Below are 27,196 nucleotides of genomic sequence, written 5' to 3'. Positions count from 1 at the left end.
CGGTCTGATAAGAATCAAGTTGCAGAGGCCTGACCGATAGTGTCGGGGATGAGCCGTATTAATAATAAGATGTGATACAAATAGTTTTGTTTGAGATGCCAGTCTATGTCTTCACCCTCAATACGGTCTGACTAGAGCCACGTTGTGAAGGGCCCGCCGATAGCTAGCCAGCAATAAATAATGTAAGCAAATGAGTATATTTTGCACGAATTCCCGTAGACAGACATGTAGAACTTTGGACTATTTATACTTGCACTAATTTCACTTTGACTTACTCAACAGCTGTAGAAAGTTCGAGAATCTAAGCATTGAGCTAGTCGAGAATTCTGCGAAAGCAAATGTAAACGATACTGTTTAATAATTTAATAATAAAAATACATTTAATTGAGAAATCACATAAGTAGTCAGTGAATAACTACGTGAAACTCTAGACAATGAAAATCATAGAAATATAATTCTTTCCCCAAGCAGAAAATGGCTAAGACTGCTCCTATGTCTACATTATGTCAAATCTTATTTGAATTAATTTTTGGTATTATCTTGAATACATAGACTGTTAAGAAAATTCTTTATATCATTTATATTGCTAAATCCTTACATTTTTATACTTTGTTAACGTGTCTAATTTTTGGATCTTGCCTTATTAACTTCAAATTAACCAAATTTTTATTTGTAAATTATGAACTCGAATATCATTTTTTCTAATAGATAGATATTAATTATTTAATTAATTTATTAATTGAATTACTCAGTCCATCATTTAAAGTGTTATTGTATATTATAAGATTATGTATATTAATAAAAATAATTAAATTAGTGTTCGATTTTAAAGGTTTAATTTATAGCTCGAACTACCAATTCAATAGTTCAGTGGATTAGTCTCTCGGCAGGATAATTGTAAAGGAAATAATAATAGACAAGGCTGAAAAATATAATGTATTTATTAAAACAATGTTTATTATTGTAAAGATTAAATATAATATTGCACTGTAGTGTAGAGAGAGATAATTCTATTGAGGTAAAAATGGGGTGTTTTCTTGGATTCTTGATCATTGAAGGTTTACTGGATCTTGCTGTGTATTGTGATTGAGGTTATGCCGATGATGTAAATATCAGCTAATGTGGTCAGTCAATCATGCTTGTGAGGCAGCATGAGAAGATGGCGTGGTGTTTAAATCAAGTGCACTTGGTGTATGAATAACCATACTTGATATGATGTAAGATGTTAAATGGAATTTATTAAGTAATCAATTGTGTCTTTAATTATGTAAGGGGACAGTAGAAGAATTTGGTCACAGGTAAGAGTAATTAATGGTAAGATTTGTAACTCGTGAAGGATTTAATAATCTGTGTTTATAGTCTATTAGTCGATCTGTTGTTGTCCTTCTTTGACAATGTGTGTGAACCACAGTGACTCTTGCGTCAGCTGTTGAGGACCTGTACGATGTCCAGGGTTAGTTAGAGAGAGCGTAAGTGTGCCCTGGTTCTGCTAGCGGGCCTGTATGATGTCGAGGGTCAGTTCGTGAGAGCGTAAGTGTGCCCAGTTTATGCTAGCGGGCCTGTACAATGTCGAGTGGTTAGTTTGAGAGAGCGTAAGTGTGCCCTGGTTCTGCTAGCGGGCCTGTATGATGTCGAGGGTCAGTTCGTGAGAGCGTAAGTGTGCCCAGTTTATGCTAGCGGGCCTGTACAATGTCGAGTGGTTAGTTTGAGAGAGCGTAAGTGTGCCCTGGTTCTGCTAGCGGGCCTGTATGATGTCGAGGGTCAGTTATTCCATTGGCTTCACTGTAATCACTATCTAATCTGCCGATTTCTTATTCGTATTCACGCGAGTACTTTTAACTATGATGCCGATTATATGGTCACGCGTCGTCTTCACAGTATACTATACACTGAGCGGCAGTTACGCTTGAGAGAGCGCGAAGTGATATTATAAATGAGCGTCGCCTCATGGCGTGTTGCATTTAAATGTGCATGCGGCGTCTGCAGCGCCGGCAACAGTGTCAATTCGCGTCCCAGAAAATTTCTTTTCGCGTGAGAAAACGAAGCTTATAGAAGTTTCGTAGGCGTCCCTTTTTTGTGAGGGCTGGCAGTAAATTATATTTCAGATCGTAAACTTGCTCGGACTTGCCGAGTTTTGTTTGTAAACATTTTGCTCGAGTACCCGTCTCGGTCCGCACTTGCGGGTCAGCCTAGGCGCACATGCGGTACGCCGGACAGCGCATATGACCTTTCTTTTGTTTGAAATTCATGGGTCTGCATTAATCCCGAACAAATAGATTTTTATTTAAATCAGTTACAAACTAAAGATAATTGTTACAGATAATTATGATAATTATTTAAAACATTATTCTTAATTTTTCATTTCATATGTAGCAAATAAATATCGATTTTATATACCTATTGTAATATTAGTATTACAATATATAAATAATTTTATAAAATTGTATTATCTTATTGATTGTATGAAACATCTACAATTTTGTATTTTTATTACTTGTTACATAATTATATAATGCCCAATCTCGACATTTATTATATACTACATAATAATATATTACTTATCATAAGAATGGTTATTTCTTTATAATTTTGTACCATATGCAAGATTTTCGTATTTTAATCATTCGATAAATTGATTATTCATTAAATGATTCTATCTTTCACAAAAGAACAAATAGATAAAATAATAAAAGGAAGTCGAAGAGGCAGAGAAATGTACTGAGAAAGAAGGATATAAAGGAAATAAAAAATGTTATGATCTGCATACCCATACATTGCAGCTATTTAATCAAATTTTACGTATTTAAAGAATTTGCAAGTAAATGCTAATTTAACTTACATTGAAATTCGCGGAATCGATGTATATTTCAACAAAGAAATTTTCAAAAAAGTTTATTAATAATTAGATACATAAAACTTTTACAGTATTCTTTGAAACATTAAATATTATTTATAAAAATGATTGATTCTATATTCTTTATAACAACATGCCGAAAAATAACCATTAAATATAAATTATAAATAGAGAATAATAATAATAATACTCATAGACATCTATGAGTACAAATTAAAATACTGATTTTATTATTTATATTTGAATACTTATATTCTTCAATTTATATATATATATATATATTTATATATATTATAGATGAATAATGATATAAAACTTATAAAGTGTTTAGTTATTTATTACCATAAATTAGTAAAGGTAAGAGGTATTAGCAAAGTGATTATGATATATTTGTAATATATTTAAACAATTATAAATAGTGATATATTTTTTTCTAAAAATATTTATTTATCTAAGAATAATGATAATAGGACCGTGTATTTTTGTTTATGGAGCCACCTCAAAACAATTGAAAGTCAGTCTTGTTTTATAATATAAATATATATATATATGCATATATACGTTTTCTTCCATAAAACTTTAAAAACATGGATGAACAGAATGCAGTGCATTTACAAGGATTTAAAGATTTAACTTATTATAACGATGATGATGGTTTTCATGAAAACACTGAAGAGTCAGACTATTTATGGCAACTGGAAGTCGGGGAAACGGAAGGTGAGGTTAAGTTATACATAATGAAGGCTCAAAAAGATATATACTTCTTAATAAAAAACCAATGACTTCTTTTTAATAATGTAACATTTATTAAAGTGCGTATAATATTACTAATGACCTCCTAACTTTTTCGAAAGCAAACTTTTATTATATTATATCTCTCATCATAGTAATTAGTTATATAAATTGTTAATACAATAATTTTATTCATTAGAAGACTGTGAATTGTCAAAATTTATTTAATAATTCACAAAACTATTGTTACTAATAATGTTATCTAAATAAAACTAAGTACCGAGCGTCCCATTCTATTTATTAATTAAAGACTTGTGCTTAACAAGGCGCTGAGGTGCAAGAGCAAAGCCAAAAAAAAGTCTCCTTTGAGAATGACGAGAAATCGCTTGATTTAACGCAATTAAGTACTAAAGATAAACCTACTCGACGCAACAGCTTATATGAGCTTGATTCTTTCACCAAATCTAACTTCGTAGAGAGGAGCAGTGAAGATATTGAGGAAATAAAAACTAAGGCGTTGATACGCTTTTTTGATTCACTGGTTTGTTACACTTGTCCATTTATAATTCAGTAATTTGTTATCATATTTCTCAGTAAGTTAGTAGTTAAATATCACTATTTATCGAATTAAAACCTGCAGATTCTCGATAATAGTTAATGATTAAATTGTCCGCAATATCCCTCTTCTTAATATGTGTAGATTATTTAAGTGAGAGAATTTTTGTTTTATATTAAACAATTAATATGCATAATTTCACTATAGAAAAAAGACTTTAAACAATTCTTCATGGGTTGTATATTATCAATAACGAAAATTATTAAATTGCATATAATAAATAAATGATTCTATACTATATATATTATTTTACTATAATACATATAATATGAAATAATTAAATACATATCAATTTCATATTAACCAACAAAAAAAATTTAAAAGAAATAAGTTGAAATATGGTCATAAATTTGAAATAAATTTATGTATATAATATTTTACCTATATTAAAAGAATGAATTAAAAAATTGAAATAAATTCATAAAGTTTAACAATATAATATTAGTAAATTATAAATATTGTTAATTAATAATGAAATGTAATAACTTTTAAAAGGTATTTAAAAAAAAATTGATATAGAATTAACTTGTAAAAATACTCAACACGTTCACCATAAGATGAAAATTTATAAAATTTTCAATTAGAAAATGCAAGTTTCTGGTTTGTAATTTTAAAATAAATGTTTGTATGACATATAAACATAAAACAGTATAGGAAGTATAATAATATTGGTCTATGATCAACAAATTTGAAATATATTGTAAATTTTATACACTTTTAAGAATACTAATTTTAGTAATTAAAATAATATAACACACGAAAACATAATATGTTCTTGTAATAATATAATAAATAATATTAAAAATAATTATTATTTTTTATCATAAGCGAATAAAATCGATTCATTCGAATTTGTTTTAAATTATTAAAAGATTTTTAAATTTATAGATATCAGCAATAAACAATACTAGCTACATCTAAATTTAATATATTAATTTGAAACTGACTATTCTATTGGTTAAAATATTTCTCAATATTTTTTGGATTAAAGGGGAAATCAGAAGTAGCTCGTATAAGATTGTCACCACTTACTCAAAAGTTTCTCGGCTGCGTGGTAGATGAGAACGTAGCAACAGAACATCCATGGATTACTATAAACAAGGAATTGATCCAAGATAATCTCGACCTGCACTCTGATAGCAGTGATTTCTTACCAATAATTGATAGCATCCAGTCGTACCCAGAGCAGCAGTTACTTTTGGCTTATGCTCCGACGGCAATAGACAACAATGTTTTCTACATATGCCTAACACAAAAAAGCTATGGCGCTGCTACCCACTACATCGAATCTCGACGTCTAGAGCAGCAGCAATGTGTAATGAGTGCAGTTCAAAAGATTCCTAAGTACTGGCAGCCCCTTGGCAGCGCCGATTTTATTAGAGAATCGTTCATCAAAAAGTCACGATTACTTTACGAGGTTGAGGTAAACCTTTATTACAGTTACGTCCTGTGTTATTGATAATAATTTAATTTATTATTCATTTCTGCATCTCCTTAAATGTTTATCATCTAGAATACCTTGTAATCTGGATTTACTATATTAGTGTTGTTGTATTATTGGAAATATATAAAAACAACTAATTTGATAATAATTATAAAATTAATTCTAATTTTTTTATATTATTTTATAAACTTTTAAATATTTACAGAGTAATTATAAAAGATATTCTAATTTAATATAAAAATATTCAATTAATATGAGAAAAAATTGTATAAATATTATGTTTTATACCCTGTAAAATGCTATAAAATTAATTTTTATATGTTTTAAAGGAAAAAGTGCTTTCTAGAAATTAATTAACATAAACTCTTAAATTAAAATAAAATTTTCTTAATGAATATATATATATATATATATATATATATATATATATATTTATTTATTTATTTACAATTCGATAGATTAAGTAATTATTATTATTCAATTATATTTTTATATTTTAATTGTATGTAAATATTAACATATATTGGTAATGAAAAGCAATCCTATATTTCTTTATTTATCAATTTAAACAATAAAGAAAGAATATAATAACAATAACAGTACATACCCATGATTTTGTCGAACTGAAGTACATTGATATATAAATCATTCTAAAGCTTCCTATCTTAAAACATACAATAGAATGCCTTATTAAACAGGGGCTTTTAATTTAATTTCGGAGAGATGCAATAAATTTGAAAAATATCTATTTTGAAAATATCAATAAATTATGAAAATATATATATCAACTATAAATGTAAAACCATGACTTTGAAACGTATGTGGTTATGCATTTCCGGACAACCTTTAACTCTTTAGTCCATTGCCAATTCCTGTAACCGACTATCTGAATCTTTCCCAAAACATAATATAATATTATTAAGTATTGAAAGATGGATGATTTACTATTTCTCTTCTGTCTCATCTTTTATACGAAATCTAATTGCATTTACTGGATGAACTTTTTATCTGATGCTCTTGTGATGATCAGTCTAACTTCTTTGATATTCCATTATCGACTCAATATAGACATCCTTCATGTTCGTTTAATTTTAATTATTAATTAATAAAAAAATTAATAAAACCACTCTAATGAATAAGACATTAATTGTATTTAATGAAGGTATTTCAACATGTAAAATGCGTATAAAATTTGATATTCAAATTATTAAAAATCAAAATATAAAAAATCTTATGTTTTATATTGACTATTTAATTATTATTAATTATATAAAAATAATTCTAAATTGACCAAAAAATTAGGATGAAATGAAGTATGAAATCTAGATTTAAAAATTTCTATTTTCTAATATACTTCAATAGTCCTACAAATGCTTTTTTTTAAATAAGAATTATATTTAGAAATAATAAATAAATATGTTACAAATATTGGTTTAAATTAATATTAAACTAATAGACATTTCCATTTTTAAAAAAATTTTGTGTCCATATATATTATGAATTTGTTCGAAAATAATTGTAAATATGTATGATTATAGATTAAAATATAAAAATAGTACTTCTGATATTTAAATATAATAAAGACATAAATAGAAATAATCTAAACTTTTTAAAGTTCTTCATTTTGTATAATATTTTATAGTAAATTTTATGTGATAAAACGTGTCATATATAATCATTTTATACAATATTAAATATTATTAAAGCTTAGATTTGTTTTCTTTATATATATATATATATATATTGAAATTTAATTAATTATATTCGATTATTATTTTATTGATAATATTATTACATATTACTTTGTATTTGATGTCTGACTGACAAATTAAGTATTTATAATGTTTAATTATTCATCCTTGCTTATAGAAACTTTAAGTATACATTTAACAATTTTTAATTTAAATTATTTATCAAAATGCATATATTTTGGTACATATTATATTTTTAAATATAATAAAATAAATATGCAAAATGATATACATTAAATTTAAATCATTTTAATATCAAAATTTCATTTTGTTTATCATATAGTTTATTTAATTATTTAATCAATAATAGTAATTATTATCAATATTAAGTTTATATTAAGCTTTTTCACTTCATAGTTTTAGTATTAAATAAATATTTTCCTCTTGATATTTAATAATTGATATTTGAAATAAAAAAATTATCGATTAAGAAAATTTTCAATGCAATATTATGCTTTTTTTAGGTTGAATCTAAAATTAATCAACTAAAAACTTCAATTATCTTTACAAATAAAACTTGTGAAACAAAAAGAGATGACTCTGTAGAAATAATTCCTCGCCGTGAATCGTTTAGTAACATAATAAGAGTTCTTATCGATAAAGCTTCAGATGATGCACGTATAACTAGAGAAAATGAAGTTCAAACTACAACATCAATGCCGGTGAATGCTTCATGTGAATGTATTTTGGATACAAAAATCATAAATGAAATGGAATGCATCAACTACAAAAATCTGAAAAAATTTATGAAAAATCACTCTAAAGAAATTTGTGACCATGTACGTATTGAAATTAAAGCTTAAAATTAAAATAACTTGGAATCACAAATATTCATAAATAAATAAATTCATACAATTTTTATATTTAAATATATTTTTATATTAAACAATATATATTGATATTTTATTTACATAATAAATATGTAATTAGTATTTATATAATTCATTTTCATATTGAATTTTTTTATAAATTATATAAACAAAAATAATTATACAAACACGTTTAAAAAAGATAATAAAAATTTATTTCTTTCTTTATAAATTTGATGTTCATTTATACGTATACTCTAAATGTCGTATATTTTTAATTTTAATAGTTTATAAATGTAATTTATATTATTATATTTGTCACAACAATAAAATTTGCTTATCTTTAATTCTTTGATAAACATGAGTTAAATTTTGAAGAAAAGCATTAGATTTAATTTATTGTCAGTATTGTCATGAAATTTATAAGCAAAATTTTATAACTTCATTATCATATTTTATAATAATAATAATATATAGTTATTTATGATTACTTAATTTATTGTTTATAAATTAATTTGCATTAATTTCATTATTTATATGTTAATTTTGATTAATTTCATTATCTATATGTTAATTTGCATTAATTTTATTAGTTATAAGATAATTTGCAAAATAAATAAATGTATTTTGTTTATTTACATTTACTATTTTAAATGAGTTTAAAAATTTTCATAAAAACGAGAACTGATTTATCTTGAAATAAACAATTTGTAAGTAAAGAAACTATTTATCTTTCATCACTCAATTCAATATAGTACGAAGCGATCACTAGAAAACGAAAAATTTCTGGATAACTATATAGAAAATTGTTGTAGCCCCTCCCTCTACCCAATGATGTATATTTTTTATTTCTATTAACAGGAAGTTGACTCACTATATTTGTTTTAGATACAAATGAACTCCGCTTGGGATATGTACCAGAATGACTACGCAAAGCTTGTCGCGTTTGGCAATTTAACAAAAGCAAGCATGATATCAATAAAGGGGTATAAAGAGCGACAAAACTTTTACAATGGACAATTAAGCCAAGGATGTTTGATCAATGATGTTACTTGGCATCCACAATGGACTGGCATAATGGCCGCAGCCTATACCACCATCAGCAAGAGTGAAAATCTCAGTACCCGTATGGTTCTCAATCTGGTTCGTAACGAAATAACATGTACTTATGTTTTTTTAGCATATATAATTATTTATATATTTTAAAACAAGCAAAAATTAAATTAAATTTGTTTAATAATTTATATAAATTTTGTTTAATTTTTCTAATGAATTATATGTTTTAGGATGTTTCTTATTAAAAATTATAAAATTAAAGAAATTTAATACAAATGTTATAAAACAATTATAATTTGGTAGAATTTAATGTATAGCATCCAATTTTTATTACTTCTAGAAGTATAATCATGCAAGTCAAGTTCTTCTTTGGTCCTTTGATGATTGCCTGAAACCTAAACTCATCCTTGAATCTAAGAGGGAAGTTACTACAGTTTCATTTTGTCCTACCAATGGAAATATTATTGTTGGTGGTTGCATTAATGGACAAGTAACTGTCAGAATAATTATTGAATTATATTTTGTAATTTTCAGATATATATTTAATTACTGACTATATTAAAAAAAAAAATATATATATATATAGTTAATTTGATATTTCAATTTATATTAATTTTTTAATTAAATTTTAAATAAATGAAAATTGAAAATAGTACATTATTTTGTTAATTTTTTAAAGCAATGATTTAATGGCATTTGTCTTAATTATTAGGAAAATATGTAACATTGAAAGACTAACTACTATTAATAAAAATAAAATTACCAAAATATATTCTTATCTATAATACTAGCGGTAATCATTTAATAACAAATAAGCTCAATTTACATGATGGCACGTTAAAACGTGCAAAAGGAATCTCAAATTTACTGCTGATTAGATCGTTATTTGGGACATAACTGGAAAAATAGAAGAAGTTGAAATGATCATTGTGCAAACATCAGCTCAAGCCAAATACCAAACTTTTATGAAAAGTCTCTCGACATGGATGAAGGAAGCACGCAGCTCGTCAATCTTGAGGCCAACGGCTACATCGTCATTGCAATTAAGTCAAAAAGGTCCAATTACGAAAATTAAATGGCTCTCACCGTACAATAAACTTGATGATAGAGGAATACTTCACGAATTACCAGAAAACACCGACGAAAAAAATTTAAGTTTGCAATTCATTTCCTCCTGTGAAGATGGTAGCATTGCTTTTTGGGATCTCAAGTTAATATTCATTTGATTTAAGACTTACATATAAGAAAAAAATTAAAAATATATTTATGTAATTAGCTGTTAAAGCTTATATTTAATAGAAAACTGTAATTTCTATACATTTTAATTTTTTGTTTATATTTAATCAAAAAATGTAATATGCATTGTATATAATTTATATTTATTATACAATTTTTAAATGAAAAGAATAATTTTCTAAAGGTTTTAAAATAATAAATAACTTTCGTTATTTTTATGCATGCGTATGTATTTTTATACTTAATATTAAACTGCATGAACTACTTGATAAAAATTAAAAATTGATAATGATTACTAAAATATGTTACAAAAAGTTGGCGACCATCAACAGATCAAAGAAAGAAAAAAGAAAACAAAGAAAGAAAAAAAAATACAAAGAAGCCACAAAGTCTCATACAATCAATATCACCATTCAAGATTCTTGACGTTATTTTCAAGCCTCTTTATCTTTTGATTGTTCAAAATCCGAATGAAACTCATAATGCTATCATAACGTCTATGACTTATCCTAAACCGGATATAAAAAAGGAACAAATGGCACCAATAATACAATCTGATGATATAATCACACGCAGATACTACAAAGTAGTTATGAAGAAACAGAATAAAATATGTGGTGGTAAAAATATGTAACAGAAAGTTTTGAAAATTTTCCCTATATATATATATATATATATATATATACATACATACATAAAGCTTTTTTATTTATTTTTTAACTATTTTCAAATCTTAATATAAATTTTAAAGCATACTCGAATTTAATTATAAATTGTATATATGTATATATTGTATATTTGGCTTGTATATATGCATAATTGTATATATGCATGGATGTGTATATACGCACATGCATGTTTGCGATTGTGATACTTACACGTAAAGCCTAGCGCATAAAAGATTTTTCTTTAATTTCATTCATAATATGTAAAACGTAAGTGATTTTATTTCATTCTTCATTTTATATTTATTTTAATTTTATATAATTATAATTTTTAATTTTCCAGATATAAATATTTATTCTAAATTCTCATTTTTAGTAAATTATTATTCATACATATGAATATATTTGATTCATATATGTATTACATAAATAATATACTTTATAATACGCAGAGATAAATATCTATTTATAGATTTTTAATTCTATAATAAAATTTATACAAAACTAAAAGTTTTTTACAATTTAATATTTAAAAAATAAATCATATAAAATAGTAGATTTCATAATATATAATTATTTTAAGTATTTTTCATCATATCTAAGCACTTTTCCACTGATTCAAAATAATATTTTCTGAAATTTATTAAACGACAATGATTTATGATAAAATAGTTTATGTAAATCAGCTAATAGTTTAAATATAAAAATTGATTTAATTAAACAGAGCAGACAACTAATTTTTTTTGCATAATTCAATCTTAACCGTAATAAAAATAAATATTTATTTAATTACTCTTCCATTGTAGAAAATATTAATAAATTATATTTTCACAAAAATATCTAAATGATTAAAAAAAAAACTGTTTAGATATATTAACATAAGTATGCTCGATTAAACAAAAAATTATTCAAATATATATTAAGAACTTTGAATATAATAGTTTATCATATTCAAAATTAATAATTTATTTTATATGAAATACATTAATACAATAATAAGGCATGAAAAATATTTATATCCTCTGATTCCTTACTTTTAATATTTCTTTTATATGAATAGCGAAAATTTTTGTTGGCACTGCCAGAGGCGATTGTGGCGTTCTCTCTTGGGATGGCTACGAATTTTCCACTGGAGTAACTTTGAATAAAGAGGTTTGCAAATGGGTTTGGGTTAAACAAATTCACGATGGACCTGTATGTCATGTATCCAGATCACGGCATTTGAAAGATCTCATATTAACGGTGGGTGGACGAATTTTTGCAGTTTGGCGTGAAGATTTTGAAATACCTATAATTTGGCGAAAATCGCAATATAGGTAACTAAGAAACATTCAATTTTATAAAATAATTATGGTTTACATTCACATATAATACATAATGTATATATACATTATATATATATAAATGTACCAGTATACTGTATTTTGTATTTCCGTATAATATCATTTGTAAAAATTAGTAATTTTGGATAATTATTCTAGTAAAATTTGTATTACATTTTTATAGCATACATAATTATGTATATACACTTAAGCGTGCATATATATATATATATATATATATATATATATATATATATATATATTATACACACGCACGTATATATATATATATATATATATATATATATATATATATATATATATATATATATATATATAAAATAAAAAATAAATTAATAATTTGTTGCAATTTATTAAATTCTAATGTATTAAATGTTGTAATAAATTGTAGTGGTGTCCTAAGCATTACATGAAAAAAACTTCAATATAATCAATTATAATTAAAAAATAAATAACGTAAGATTTTATTTCCAACCATACATTAATTGAAAGTTAAAATTTTTTGTTCATTGAATTAATGGATTTTCGTTCTGAATAAGCTTATTGTAATAACTTTAAAATTGTCTAAATTGATATTTTATCAAAATCATAAATTTATTAAACTTGATACTTTTTAAGTTTTATAGATTTATAAGTGTTCTCAATTGGAACATTTTCCAAGACCTTACGCTCTCTGAAATGTACGAGCTTTCTAACTCTCGAATTTTTGTAAATATTTGATTCCCAGAATTCTGGAACATTAAAATGATTTACTTTCGAATGTTCTACAATGTTATCTGGTCTCCGCATAATAACATCGGTTGGAATTTTCCAACCTTCTAAAACTTTACTTACTTAGAGTTCTTGAAACTTCTCAAGTTTTACTCTCAAACGTCCTGCAATGTTATCCGCATAGCAACACCTATACATTATTACCAGCTAAGTAAGCTGGCGCGTGGATATTTAAAGCAAGGACACCACAAACCAGAGTAGTAGATTTTCAGCCATTGACTCAGTTAGTCATGCTCTTCATCCATGAGGGCTAGTCGGCCTGCAAGCTACTCACCACAACAGAAGAAAGACGCGTGTTTCTCCTGTGCTGCAATATAAGGGTTTGACACCATCACCTTCATATCAAGAAAATGCTAGACTACAATAATCATCACAGGATCAGATCAAAGCTACTGTATCTTTGTGAGTAAAACAAGTCTAAGGTATCATAATTATTGCTAGTCCTTACACGACTAGCATTACGGTATTATTAATAGCATAAAACACTCATTAATAAGGAGTGTATATAATCAGTTGCTGATCCTTACAAGATCAACAACGACATTACCATCATCAAGGAACATGTTGTGTAGATAAACTATTCACACCAGGAGCAGTTCCAAGCAATTACAGCTTCGTGATTGAACATAGGCTACATCTTTCCATCGCATAAACCAACTTATCAATAATGTAATTGTAAATAAACCATAATAAACCATATTTAACGAAAAAGCGCACATTGTATTTCTACAACTCTTCCATTTACTCCTCCCCAAGCATCCGCTAGGACGGGCGACAAATTATTATAAAGCTATCGAATTTTAGCTGTTCGAGCCAGAAAATCAAACAGTTTCGAACACTAAGCTAGATTTGGATATATTAATAAGATCTGAAATTTACAATAATCGTAATAATATGTAAGTTTATAGCTAACCATATAACATTCAATGTGTTTGATTTTGAGGGTTTGTTTTGTGGCTTAAACTGCCACTTCAATAGTTCAGTGGATTAGTCTCTCGCTGCAGCGATTGGTAGGAAAAAACACAAGTTGAAGGGCTGTAAATATGTACAATGTATACTCTTGATTAAGACATCGTTTATTCTGATTTATTAATAATTACAATATTGTAGTTCTATGATTGCTTCAGGTGAGAGAGAAATAATTATTCTATGGTGAAGGTGAGGTTGCTTTCTTGTAGTGGTGACGATTCTTGTATTGATGTTAATAATAGATGTTGAATGTTGGGTTTATGCTGATGTTACAAGGATCAGCATAAGCAGTCGGCCATGCCCATCAAATGAGGATGGGAAGATGGTAATGGCAGATAGCAGTGCTTAATAGGGAGAATTAATAATGCTCAACCGGGAAAGCACATCAATGTCTCTGTCGTATTTGACGCGTAAAATCGACCACACTCCGAAGGGAGTATGGGAGCATTGGAGAGCTAGTCATACGCAAGAACAGTTAAGAATATACCTTCAAGTATGGAAGAATTTGTCCTTATGAGGTTACAGTCGACTATTTGCGTAGGGCAGTATGCCGTGGGATCGACCATGCTCCAATGGGAGCATGAAAGGATTGTGGCTAATGCGGAATAGAGAGGTCAAAGCGCATCGTCACAGGAAAAGTACTGAGAGAGCGCATGTAAGCGATCGTCCTCTGCAGGGAAGGCTCTGAGAGAGCGTAATTGAGCTCCAAAGGGAGCGCGAGGAGCGCAGTATTGAGAGCCTGTCGTCGACTATTTTAGAAACAGGAGTCTGCCATGAAGTCGGACTTACCCCGAATGGGGGAGGGGGGATGAACGTGACTGAGCTCCAGGGGGAGCGTGAAAGGATTTGTTCTTTTCGTGACAAACTCAATTTAAACGTGGTAGAAACGTGGGTGACTAGCTCATACGAATAATTAATTGAGAATACCTTATAAATTATAGACACTGCTTACTGATGACTGCTTGGCGTGGTGTACTTAGTTGTTATAAGAATTATGGCTTCACTGTAGAATGACTAATTCTCTATCATAGATAATCGTAGAATCGAATTCTTATGTATTGTATGCGGCTTGCTAGATATGTGGATAAGCTTCGTGGTCGAAAGTTATAACTGATCCTAGATAGATTGAAAATACACTGGGGGTAATAATATATGAGTGAACGAGTGGTAGAATTACAGTGAGCATGGCGATTTGCTCTTAAATATTCGCGTAGCAGCTTGCAATGCTGGCAAGAACACTTGGGCCTGTCGCTATGCTGAAAATCTTAGTGGCATCAGAGAACGAAGCTCCGGAATATTCTAGATGCATCGAAGGACACAACCTTGGAAGGTTCTAGAAGTTTTATCGGCGTTGCTATGTGGAGAAATTGTAGTATATTTGAAATTTAAGGCATAGACAATTTCCGAATTTGCCGAATCTTGTTTACAAATATGAGCGTCCGAGAGCTTGTACTTTTCCCAACTTTTAAATTCTTCGAAGTTGCTCCAATCTCAAATACGATGATATGTAACAAAATTAATAAGTATTGATTATTTCTTTTTATAATTAATATAATTTTATTAATTATTTAACCATATATTGTATTCATTTAATTCCTTAAAAATATGCCTATTACTTCTATGGCTACAGATATACCGCTTGTAGTTGGGATAGCAACAGACCAACTGTTTTTATCCTTGGCCGCAATGATGGCACCGTTGAGACTTGGGATATGTTTATTAAAAGCCACGAGCCAAATATCATTGAAAGCATGTCTGGACGAATAATCACGGGAATTTATACGCATGAACTGCCTTTAAATCCTCAATGTATTGCATTTTGTGATTATAATGGGGCTTTAAGAATTTTTCTAACCCCTGACGTTTTATTTGAATCTAAGCAAAATAATGCTAATTGGATGCGTCAGTTTATTGACCGAGAAGTGGAAAAAGTAAAAACTTTATTTTAATTTAAAAATAATTAAACATGATCTAATGAAATAAAAAATAAAAAATTTTCATTTTTATGTAATTATTGGATCATTTTGCTTAAAAATTTTAATACCATAATGAGGCTAATATTTAAAAGACCTCTTTTAATAAACTATAATATAATCTACAAACATTTTATCATCTACAAAAATTTTTCAATTTAGTATTTCTAATATTCATTTTTAAATAAATATCCTTTTTCACATTACATACCTAATAAATTTAAACTAAACTAACTACCTATTTAGAATTTCGAAATCTTTTAAATATTAATATTATAAACAATGAAAAAATTTTTTTATTCAATAATTTGATTGAAAATAGATAGTAGTTTTTTATGATCTCTTAATCATAGGATAGAACCTATAGCTATAAAAATGAATGTAATTTTATATCTAATGAACATATTGTAGAATAAGAACTTTGTAAAATGGAAAATTGAATGGAATAAAATGAAAGCGGAATATGTTGATAAAGAAAAATCTGGATTACACAATGTCACTGAAAAAAAAGAAGAAGTAGAGACAAAAGAAAAATTATTGGAAGAAGAGGCAAAAATAGAAGCAATTAGAAATTCTAAAGTACTAAATACAAAAATATAAGCGATTTTAAAACTATTCTATTACTACAATAAAATTATACTATAATTCAGAGATATATATATTTATTTTAATAATTCTTTTTTGGATTCATTTAATATAATTATTTGTACTCTAATTTAAAATAAATATATGATTATATATTATTAATAAATAATTATACAAATTAGATTTAAAATTTAAAATACCAATTTTTAAATCTATTAATTTGTATACAACTATTCAATATTAAAATTTAATGTTTAATACATTTTTTTTATTTATTTGTCGATTTATTAATGTGATTTATAACTTTTATTGTTAACCATATGAAAATTTTATTTAACTAGAAAAATGCACGAAAGACTCTCATCGATAAACTACGAGCACGTTGGGTAACGCGTGAAATGAACCGAATGCAGCAAGTTATACTTGAGAAAAAAGGCTTGAATGAAGAGGAACTAGAAAGGCGACGAGAACCAATACTAAGGATAAAACGAGAGGCACACGACAAAGAAACAAAACGTCAATACATAATTGAGACAGCCGATAAGCTTTTCCTGAATGTTGTGGGCTCTAATTTTCCTCATTACAATAAAAAATTACTTTCCCTCAACCAAGGGTTCGGTGATGCAGTTTCTGTGGAAACGACTACAATTAGCAACGTAATTATCAAATTAAACTTTTCATTATATTCAATACATTAAATACTAAAGTAATGATTCGATATCTATACTCAATTAAATTAAAACTATGATTTCCTTCTCAGTTTTACATATTTTTCTTAAATATACAAAAAGAGGAATTACCACATAAGCACGATACATTTATCTAACTGCCTATTGAAAATGACACTAACAAACATTCATCTTTCATGGGAATATTAACACAGTAATAATTAGATTATTAATTTTAATTTTATATAAAAATTATATTATTATTATAAGTAGCAAAAATACAAGGTCCTTTTTCATGAAAATTATTTCCATAACACAATAAATACTATAAATTATAATAGTTCATTAGAATTTAAGGTGTTCATCTGGATGAGTTCCTTTAATTCAAACTTTCAAGCATTTTTTAAAATCTATATTATATAGAAGCAATATAAATGAGAAGATAAATAAAGCAATAAAGATAATTACTCATTTATTTTTTAGATTAAAAAAATGTTGTATGCTATTATAATATTTATAAGCAATTATATCTGTCGTATTATAATAAAAACTAAAGAAACATCAGTAATGTATTCATAAGTATCTGAAAAATATATTAGCCTAAAATAAAGAAATTTTCTGCTATAATTAACCTTCAAGAAATGTAGAATAATCTGAGAAACTTTACCTTACTCAACACTTAGTTAAATCTACATTACTTAATTTGTTATGTTTATTTAATCTTTTTATTTTTAATAATAGTAAATAAGTTAACAAATAATCCAAAAAATTAATTTAAGTATTAACAAATTACACATTAAGCATATATATTTTTATTAATGAATATTGCCTTGAATCTTTCTAAAGCAAAAATTATAACTAAAATATTCATCTTGTTCGGGATTGACGTAGTTTCCACGAATTTAAGACAAAGTAGGTCACACAAGCTGTACGGCGCACGGCACGCGCGCCGGACCGGGACGCGCACTCAGGCGAATGTTTATAAACACAACTCGACAAGTCCGAGCAAGTTTTACGGCATGAAATCCAATATACTATAAGATCACACAAAGGAAGAACGCCTAAGAAACGAAATCTAGAAGTTTCGTTTTCTAACGCCACAAAGAAATTTTGGTATAGCGATAAGCGGCGGCACTGTTGCCGGCGTTGCATCCTGCTGCATGTATATTTGAAGGCAGCTCACCATGTCGCAATGCTCATTGTAATCCTACTTCGCGCTCACTAAACTGTAATTACCGCTCAGCGTATTAGTATATACTGTGACGAAGACACTTGGCCATAAATTCAGCAGTCTACTTAATAATATACGTGTGCATTATTTAAAGGAAATCGGCAGATTTAGTAGTGATTTACAGTGAAGCCAGTTGGAATAGTAATCAAAGGGGATATCAATTACGCAGTAAACTAACACACCTTGTCTGCAGCTCACAAGGTACATTTTTTATATTATTAAATAAGCTAGTCACACCTCGCACAAGAATAAATTTGGCAATTTATATTCTCTCAGTCGAACTAACGCTTCAACCTCATACAGGCCCACAAGGAACCGACACAAGTGACGCAATTCGTCAAGCGCATTGTCTAAGCCAGACAATATAATATCGACTAATTAATCGAATAATCGACTATAAATATATTTTCATCAAGTCCTTCAAAGTTCGAAGGCTTGTCATTTATGATTCTTGCGTGTGACTAGTCCTTTCTACTGTTCCCATTATAACTAAAGACATAATTGATTATGCACCAATTTCCATTAAACATCTTACACCATATCAAGTATAGTTATTGCATCTATCAAGCATACTTGATTCAAACACCATCATCTCATGCTACCTCATGAGTATGACTACACCAGCTGATATTTACAACATCAGCATAACCTCAATTACAAGATATACAGTAATGCCCATAGAATCTACAATAATCAAGAACGAATCAAGAATCAAGGAAACACCCTCATTACTAAAATAGAATAATCTTCTCTCACCACAGCAGTGCAATATTATTATAATAATTTACCAAATAATGAACATTGATTTTACTAAAATTACACTATACATAATATTTTTCAGCCCTTCCACTTATTATTTCCTTTAAAGTTATCCTGACGAGAGACTAATCCACTGAACTATTGAATTGGCAGTTCGAGCTATAAACCATACCCATAAAATCGAGCACATCTGTACTTTATTATTTAAATATACGTATAAACGTACCAAAAAATTTAAATAAAAATTAATCATATTTCCTAAAAATTTCATAAAGTTGATATTCCCAATATTAGCTAATGCACTTAAATCTTTTAGTATTAACTACTAATGAACCTTATTAAAGATTATATACTTATAATCCTAAATATATTTTTTAAATATCATATATTTAATTAATTAATTTAGTAATCAATTCTGTTCGAGATTGCGAAACCTTTTTTTCAATGCAATATAACATCTGGCAAAACAACATCGTAAAATTTGTGTGTAGATTTCAAAATTTTCTTGCTCGCAACTATCTACCAATAGTATCATAAAACATCTGGAAAAACAATACAATAAATGTGGAAAAACCCACTCAGTTAGGCATATGTACGAATCCGCTCCGCTCGGTAATGACTTCAGGCATTATGCGAGCGTACCTACGCCACCCTTTCCTGTGCCGACAAGTTGTCATGCTGTCGCCAGATGCGTCAGCGGCAACGAGAGTTCTTCTTGCCATGAAGACCAAGAGACGACTAGGCCCTTAACTAACTATAAGGCCACAAGAGGCGCTGCCCAAGCTCTGTAAGGGAGGAGTTTCTGATTGGACGAAAAATAAGGTTCAAGTGAAATTCATGGTCAGCAAATGTATTTAAGGGGTGCATTTTTGAATACTCATAACTCTTAATATAGGATGCAGGGAACAGTGCTTACACGACCTAGAGGAACGACGACATGCACCTGTATGTCCACTAACGCAGTTCAAGAAACCGTCGTTACAAGTTCAAAGGGAGCAACGACAATCCGGATATCAGAGTCCGAAGACGCTGGCAGTTTCCTATTAACGTAATTCACCACAGCTATCGTTACAAGTCCTATTGGCGGGCGACACATTCCAACGACAAGTGTCCAGTGACAAGCCCCCTTGAAGAAAGAACAAGGAGGTCCCAATTTCAAATATACCAGTAGTCTTCGTAAGTAATATTATTATTACAATAATTACATACTCTGAGATTCAGAGATTATGACATCGACAAGCAACTAAGGAAGAAGAGGCTCTCCCCAAAGCGACAGTGCAGAATAGATTCCAGTACGCGTCGCCAAGTTCGCGCCCACTAAAAGGCGTCTTGTCGACAAACCCTCTCCTTAGTTCAAGTTCGGACGCTTATGAATTAAAGCAACAAACTAAGCGAGTGTCGACGAATTAATCTTCGCGCCATTCTGCGCTCAAATTCAACCATCACGATACATAGATGAGTGTGTACATTAATCCACCACGAGAATTATTTCAATAATTAGTAATAGTAATACTAGTCAACCTTGTCATCAATAAATAACAGAATAAATAGCATATATATCAGCCATATTTATATTGTATTATTATATCTCTTCCACTTGTGACCTTTCATCAATACCATACAACACCCGTCGTCTCTGAGTTGTCAACGGCATCAATTTGTATCCTTCGAACCGGTCTTGGTAAAACCAGCCTGAACGGTGAATACATTTTGTACAAATTCATATATTATAATTATTTTCCAATGTGAAACTATTTATAATTATATTAATCTATATTAATTTATATATATATATATATATAATTATCAATTTTTATTTATTTATTTTATTATTTTATTCAATTTTATTAGCTTCAATATTTTTATTATAAATAAAACATCTCTAGTATATTTATATTTATGGTTTAGAAGTTTAAAACATTAAGTATGCATATAATATGTATAATTTATGAAAATATAGAATAAAATTCTGTATATAATAAAGTTAACATTCAGTAAAAATATGATTAAATTAATTATATTATGCCAATTAAATTTGATGATTCTTTAATTTTCCAAAAAATAAATTTTTTTGCTTTCGTGAACTTAAGATATAAACTAATACACGATAATATGATATGGTATGACTAAAATAGTTAATTTTTTAATTTGTATATAAAATAAATATAATTTCATAATTTGAAATACTTAAATAATTTGAATCGTAAAAAGTAATCGAATAACTTGGATATTTTATCTTTTTTGTATATTTTCTTTTGTATTATTTAATAATAATATTGATATTTTCTATAACAATAAATATATTTTAAAACGTATATAGAAAAATATTGTTTATCATTCATGATCTTAAAGTTGGTTAATGAGAATGATTTCAAATGTTTAAAAAAGTTATTTATATATTTTATACTTTAACACACAAAATCGTTCTTAAAAGTATCGATAACGCTATCAGATAATATTGTGTAATTATTTTAAAATTAGATCACATTTTTAGTCTATTGAAATTTATGTAAAACATTGTCAAAATTTCTTTATACATACAAATTTATAAAAGAATTTGAGAATAAGTACATATCTCAAAAATAAAGAGGCAATACATATATTAATTTTATAAAATTAAGTATAGTATTGAATTTTATATTACATTCCATTCAATGTATATTATATGATATATTATAAAAAAACTAAAAAAATAAATAATTATTGTAATTTTATGAAATATGAAATTGTGAATTCAAACATTGAAAATAATAATAAGCAAATGTTAAAATTAGAAAACATAAAATAAAACATTATAAACTTTTATTTATTTATAATATTATGTTCTTTGAAAATATAATAAAATTATGTAATCTAAAATTGTATTGTAAAAAATGTAGTTAATATAAAAACATTTTCAATTTTTTAAAATATATTGTATATATTAATTAAATTATTCTAATATTAAAATTATGTTAATTAAAACAGACTTTTACAAACTTTTTAACAGGATAGTTTTATTTGATGTAAATTCTATTTTATATGTAAGTATGAGTACAATATTTTTATAGATATATTTAATCAAAATATAAAAATTATATCATTAAACAGAAATTAATTTGGGGTCAATCTTAATTTCATATAGAACGTAAAATCTGAAGAGAAAATTATTCACAACTACGGGGAAATAGAATCGAAGGCATTGCTTCTAATACAACAGAATTCAGACAAATTAAATTTCAGTTGGGAAAAGCTCATAAATGAAGGAATGCATAGAAAAAGATCGATAGACTTTAATGTTGAAGCACATGAAGTAAGACTGAATTCGATCGATGAAGTAGAAAACGAATAACTTGCAACCTAACAGCTTCTTAAGTATTATCTAAATTTTGGATAAACCATGCCTGATGTTTAATCATTTAATAAAAAAATATTAATAATACTAAATGAAAGATTCATTGAATTATACATTAAAAAATTTAATATACAATCGATCAGTAAAACAAAATTAAATAATAAAAGCGCACAAAACAAAATTCGAATTGCATTTTTATAAAATTACTTTTTTATTTTACTATTCTCTTTCTTATTTCATTCTTCTTCTTATAATTTAAAATTTATTGTAACAAGAGTTAATAGACGATAACAACGAAATATATAAGAAAATTTAAGAAGAAAATTTAAAAGAAAAAAAAGAGAAAAAGTATAAAACATTTATAAATATTATAGCAAAAAATAAAGAGAGAGTAAAAGTAAATAAAGTGGCAAACAATAGCGAAAAAAGCATCGGTACTCAACAATTTCTTACAATTGAAGCAGCTTAAAATTGTATGATGTAAATAGTGTTGCTTTATCCAGTATTGTGTCGCCGACTTTTTTGCTACAAAATGTTTCATATCATTTTTTATTATTATCATTCTTCTATAAAGTAGAAGTTTGCTTTATTAGTTGAAAAGGGCAATCAGGGAACAAGTATTCCCACATTATTCAACTAAAAAGCTTGTATTCAGATATGCATTGTCATACACATCTCTCTCTCTCTCTCTCTCTCTCTCTCTCTCTCTCTCTCTCTCTCTCTTTCTTTGCCTCTTCATTTTATGCTGCTCGTACAAATGCAGCTTCCCGGACTCTTTTTCATCTCTTTTCTCAATTTTTTTTTTTATTTTTCATACACAGACGAACTTTTATGAAACTCTTATTTTCATTAAATAGCATAATATTTAAGCATACTTTAGCATCATCTACAATATTATACGTAAAATATTACACAATTACAAAGGTTAAACAAGAAATTTTTACATTTCTTCCTAATAAGCGTTTTAATTAAGAGATTATATAAATAAAATATCGTACTTGATTATTTTCCATTTACTGCAATGTTCTATTTACAATAAAGTATAAACGATATTTGTATATTCATTTATATATTTTTAATATATAAATATATATATAATTAATATATATTTTTTTAAAACATTGTTAATTCACTATTTTGATTAATTTGAATTATATAAAAAAATATTTCTGAAAATTATTGAAAATCTAGTTTTCTTAATTGTTAATGACTTTTATAACATTAGAATTTTAATTATCAATAGACAATCATTATCGTTAATTAAAAAAAGTATAATAACTTTTTTCCAAATTTTAACAAATATATTTATTAATGAAGAATATTGAGAACATAATATGACGCAAATACAAAAAACGTGCAATTAGGAATGAATGAAAGAGAGTGAAATTAAAGAAAATTTTAAAATAAGCTGAGACATTCGTATTAATAATAATAAAAATATATAATTTCATAAAATGGTTTCATGTTCAAAGCCTTGTATTCCAAGAGATAGTTTTTCAGTGAAACCATTCTAGAATAAAATCTACCTCGATATCTTTACATCTGCTGCTCCCGACGTTATCCCTGTTGTCGCCATCTCTATTATATTGCTTTTGTATTTTGATGACTGTTATATATTTTGTAAATTTTAAATTAATAAAAGGTATGAGCTAAATAGTGAGAAAATGAAAAAATGTAAAGTATAACATGCTCTACTTACGATTAAAAAATGCAGGATGTAGTAAATTTAAATGAAATTGGTAGAACATGGGTATTTTTATGGAATCCACAAACAAATAAACGAGAATGTAAAGTTGAATACTTATGTAGTAAGTAGAAGCAAAGGTAAGCAATATGAATTTTGTGCGTTTTTTCGAAGTTTACTGAAATTAAATGCAGCACTATTGCCCAAATTGGAATCATTCTCGCAGTGTAGCAGTTGTTGGCCCTTATATCGCCTACTTTGTACACTTATAGTTGTGCAATACAAACTATTTTTCTATTCCTTTTTACAAAATTCATTGATATCATACATTTGTGCTTCAGCATATCTGAGATTTTTCGCTTTGACTTTGCTCTTAGATATAAGCTGAAATATAAGAGAATACGCAAATTTATTTGAAAAGTACGAAAAGTAACGATTTTCTATTTTCAAATACTAAGATCTAATCCTTTAATTAGAGAAGTTAATCCATAATCACAGAAATTTTCTTAATATTTTTTAATATAATTAACATTTATCAATACATATAATTTTAATAAATTGTGTTCGAGATTGCGAGACCTTTTTTTCAATGCAATATAACATCTGGCAAAACAATATCGTAAAATATGTGTTTAGATTTCAAAACTTTCTTGCTCGCATCTACCTAGCAACAGTTTCATAAAACATCTGGAAAAACAATACAATAAACTGTACGAATTTGCTCCGCACGGTAACTACTTCAAGCAATATGTACTAGCGGACCCCCCCCCCTGTCGACAATTTGTCATGCTGTCGCCAGATGCGTCAGCGGCAACGAGAACTGTTCTTGCATGAAGACCAAAAGACGACTAGGCCCTTAATTAACTATGAAGCCACAAGAGGCGCTGCCCTAGCTCTGTAAGGGAGGAGTCTCTGATTGGACGAAAATTAAGGGAAGGGGTTCAAGTGAAGTTCATGGTCAGCAAATGTATTTAAGGGACGTATTTTCCAAGATTCATCACTCTCGATATAGTTCTTATTCAAATAAATGTCAAGTGGAAGTCCATTAACGCTGTCACGGGAACAGTAGTTACACCTCCTAGAGGAACGAGGACATATACCCGTATGTCTACTAACGCAGGTCAACAAGCCGTCGTTACATGTTGAAAGAAGCGACGACTTCCACTTATCGGATTATCCATTAACGCTGTTCAAGGCAACAGTAGTTACACGTCCCAGAAGAACGAGGACATACACCCGTATGTCTACTAACGCAGGTCAACAAGCCGTCGTTACATGTTCAAAGAAGGGACGACTTCCACTTATCGGATTATCCATTAACGCTGTTCAAGCAACAGTAGTTACACGTCCCAGAAGAACGACGACATCTCCCCGTATGTCCATTAACGCAGTTCAAGAAACGGTCGTTACAAGTTTAAAGGGAGCGACGACAATCAGCATATCAGAATCCGGAGACGAGTCAATGATTAGTCTTTGTAAGTAGTATCACCACTACAGTAATTAAATAAAACTTAAGATTAAGATGGTCTTCGACCATCAACCACGAAGAAGGGGCTCTCACCAGAGAGACAGTGCGGAATAATTCCAAGCTTGTCGTCAAGGTCGCATCATCTGATGCGGGACTTACCGACCTTTATCGTCATCTTAGTGAAAAGTCTGACCCTTATGAAACCACAGCGTGCTATTCAACGCTCGCAAAAGACACAACAAGTAGCAGTATCCTTCATGAGGTAAAGGCTCTTCAAAATCTTACTTTCATCTGAATATATTGCAGTACGCCAATTCAGGACAAGGTACGCTTGCTACAATACGACTATTTTTCTTAAATAACAACAGTTACATGTGTCGCGCTACATACCAACCATAACCTCAATTACGCACATGCTCGTCCAACAGCGCGAGTGTCGACGAATCAAACTTCGCCCCATTCTGCGCTCAAATTCAACCATCACGCTGCATAGATGAGTGTGTACATTAATCCACCGCAAGAATTATTTCTATAATTAATAATAGTAATACTAGTCAACCTTGTCATCGAATAAATAACAGAATAAACAGCATATACGTCAGCCATATTTATATTGTATTATTATAATATCCCTTCCACTTGGCCCTTTCATCGCTACTACACAAAACCCGTGGTCTCTGAGTTGTCAACGGCATCAATTTATATCCTTCGAACCGGCCTTGGTAAAACAAGCCGGAACTGCGAAAACATTTGGTACAAATTGTAATATAATAACTCATTAATAATAGACATAGCATGTTAATAATAGAATGATATTTTAATAATACATATAGCATGCATATATATTTGTAATAATAGTAACAACTGTAATTATATTAACGCCTTCGTAATAAGAAAGATATAAGAAATAGCAATGATAATATATTACTTTACTTTAATAATAAATTAAAAAAGCTAAGGTATAAAAAGTTGTAAAAATAAAAAGAATGTATAGACTATGAGCTATAAAAATGAATAAAATATTGAAGTATTAAAATATCTACTTTTTAATTATATACACAAATAAATAATAGATGTACGTAATAAGCAAAAAGAGCAATATTATTTTATGGAATTGAAAACCAGTTTTCAGTAAAATAAACGTACATATTAAGTCACCTTACACTAATTAATCCAGAGGTTTCCATTTCTTGATCTAAATAAAAACATAATAACGGAAGTAATTACATAAATTGACTACTTCTATTT

General features: G+C 27.9%; 1 protein-coding gene across 1 annotated transcript; it reads left to right on the top strand.

Annotated features, from left to right (window-relative positions):
- The first annotated feature begins 3,441 nt into the window (after positions 1-3,441).
- LOC105366767 (WD repeat-containing protein 63) lies at positions 3,442-22,843 on the top strand. Its single transcript, XM_011505314.1, has 13 exons — positions 3,442-3,571; positions 3,913-4,127; positions 5,194-5,646; positions 9,095-9,349; positions 9,603-9,752; positions 10,141-10,472; positions 10,814-11,118; positions 12,224-12,479; positions 15,877-16,177; positions 16,573-16,630; positions 16,695-16,798; positions 17,146-17,496; positions 22,587-22,843. Exons 1-13 carry the CDS (start codon positions 3,442-3,444, stop codon positions 22,791-22,793), a joined length of 3,117 nt encoding a protein of 1,038 aa, XP_011503616.1. The 3' UTR covers positions 22,794-22,843.
- The last annotated feature ends 4,353 nt before the right edge of the window (positions 22,844-27,196 follow it).

Source organism: Ceratosolen solmsi, unplaced genomic scaffold (assembly GCF_000503995.2).
Source record: "Ceratosolen solmsi marchali unplaced genomic scaffold, CerSol_1.0 scaffold87, whole genome shotgun sequence".
NCBI lineage: Eukaryota > Metazoa > Arthropoda > Insecta > Hymenoptera > Agaonidae > Ceratosolen > Ceratosolen solmsi.
The sequence above is the reverse complement of the archived record's forward strand: the minus strand, read 5'-3'. Positions and strand labels throughout refer to the sequence as shown.

Excerpts from the sequence above, each read along its gene's own strand:
- LOC105366767 (XM_011505314.1), top strand. The coding sequence starts at position 3,442 with ATGGATGAACAGAATGCAGTGCATTTACAAGGATTTAAAGATTTAACT. Across the intron at positions 3,572-3,912 it reads GGAAGTCGGGGAAACGGAAG|GCGCTGAGGTGCAAGAGCAA; the intron begins GTGAGGTTAAGT and ends GTGCTTAACAAG. Across the intron at positions 9,350-9,602 it reads CCCGTATGGTTCTCAATCTG|AAGTATAATCATGCAAGTCA; the intron begins GTTCGTAACGAA and ends TATTACTTCTAG.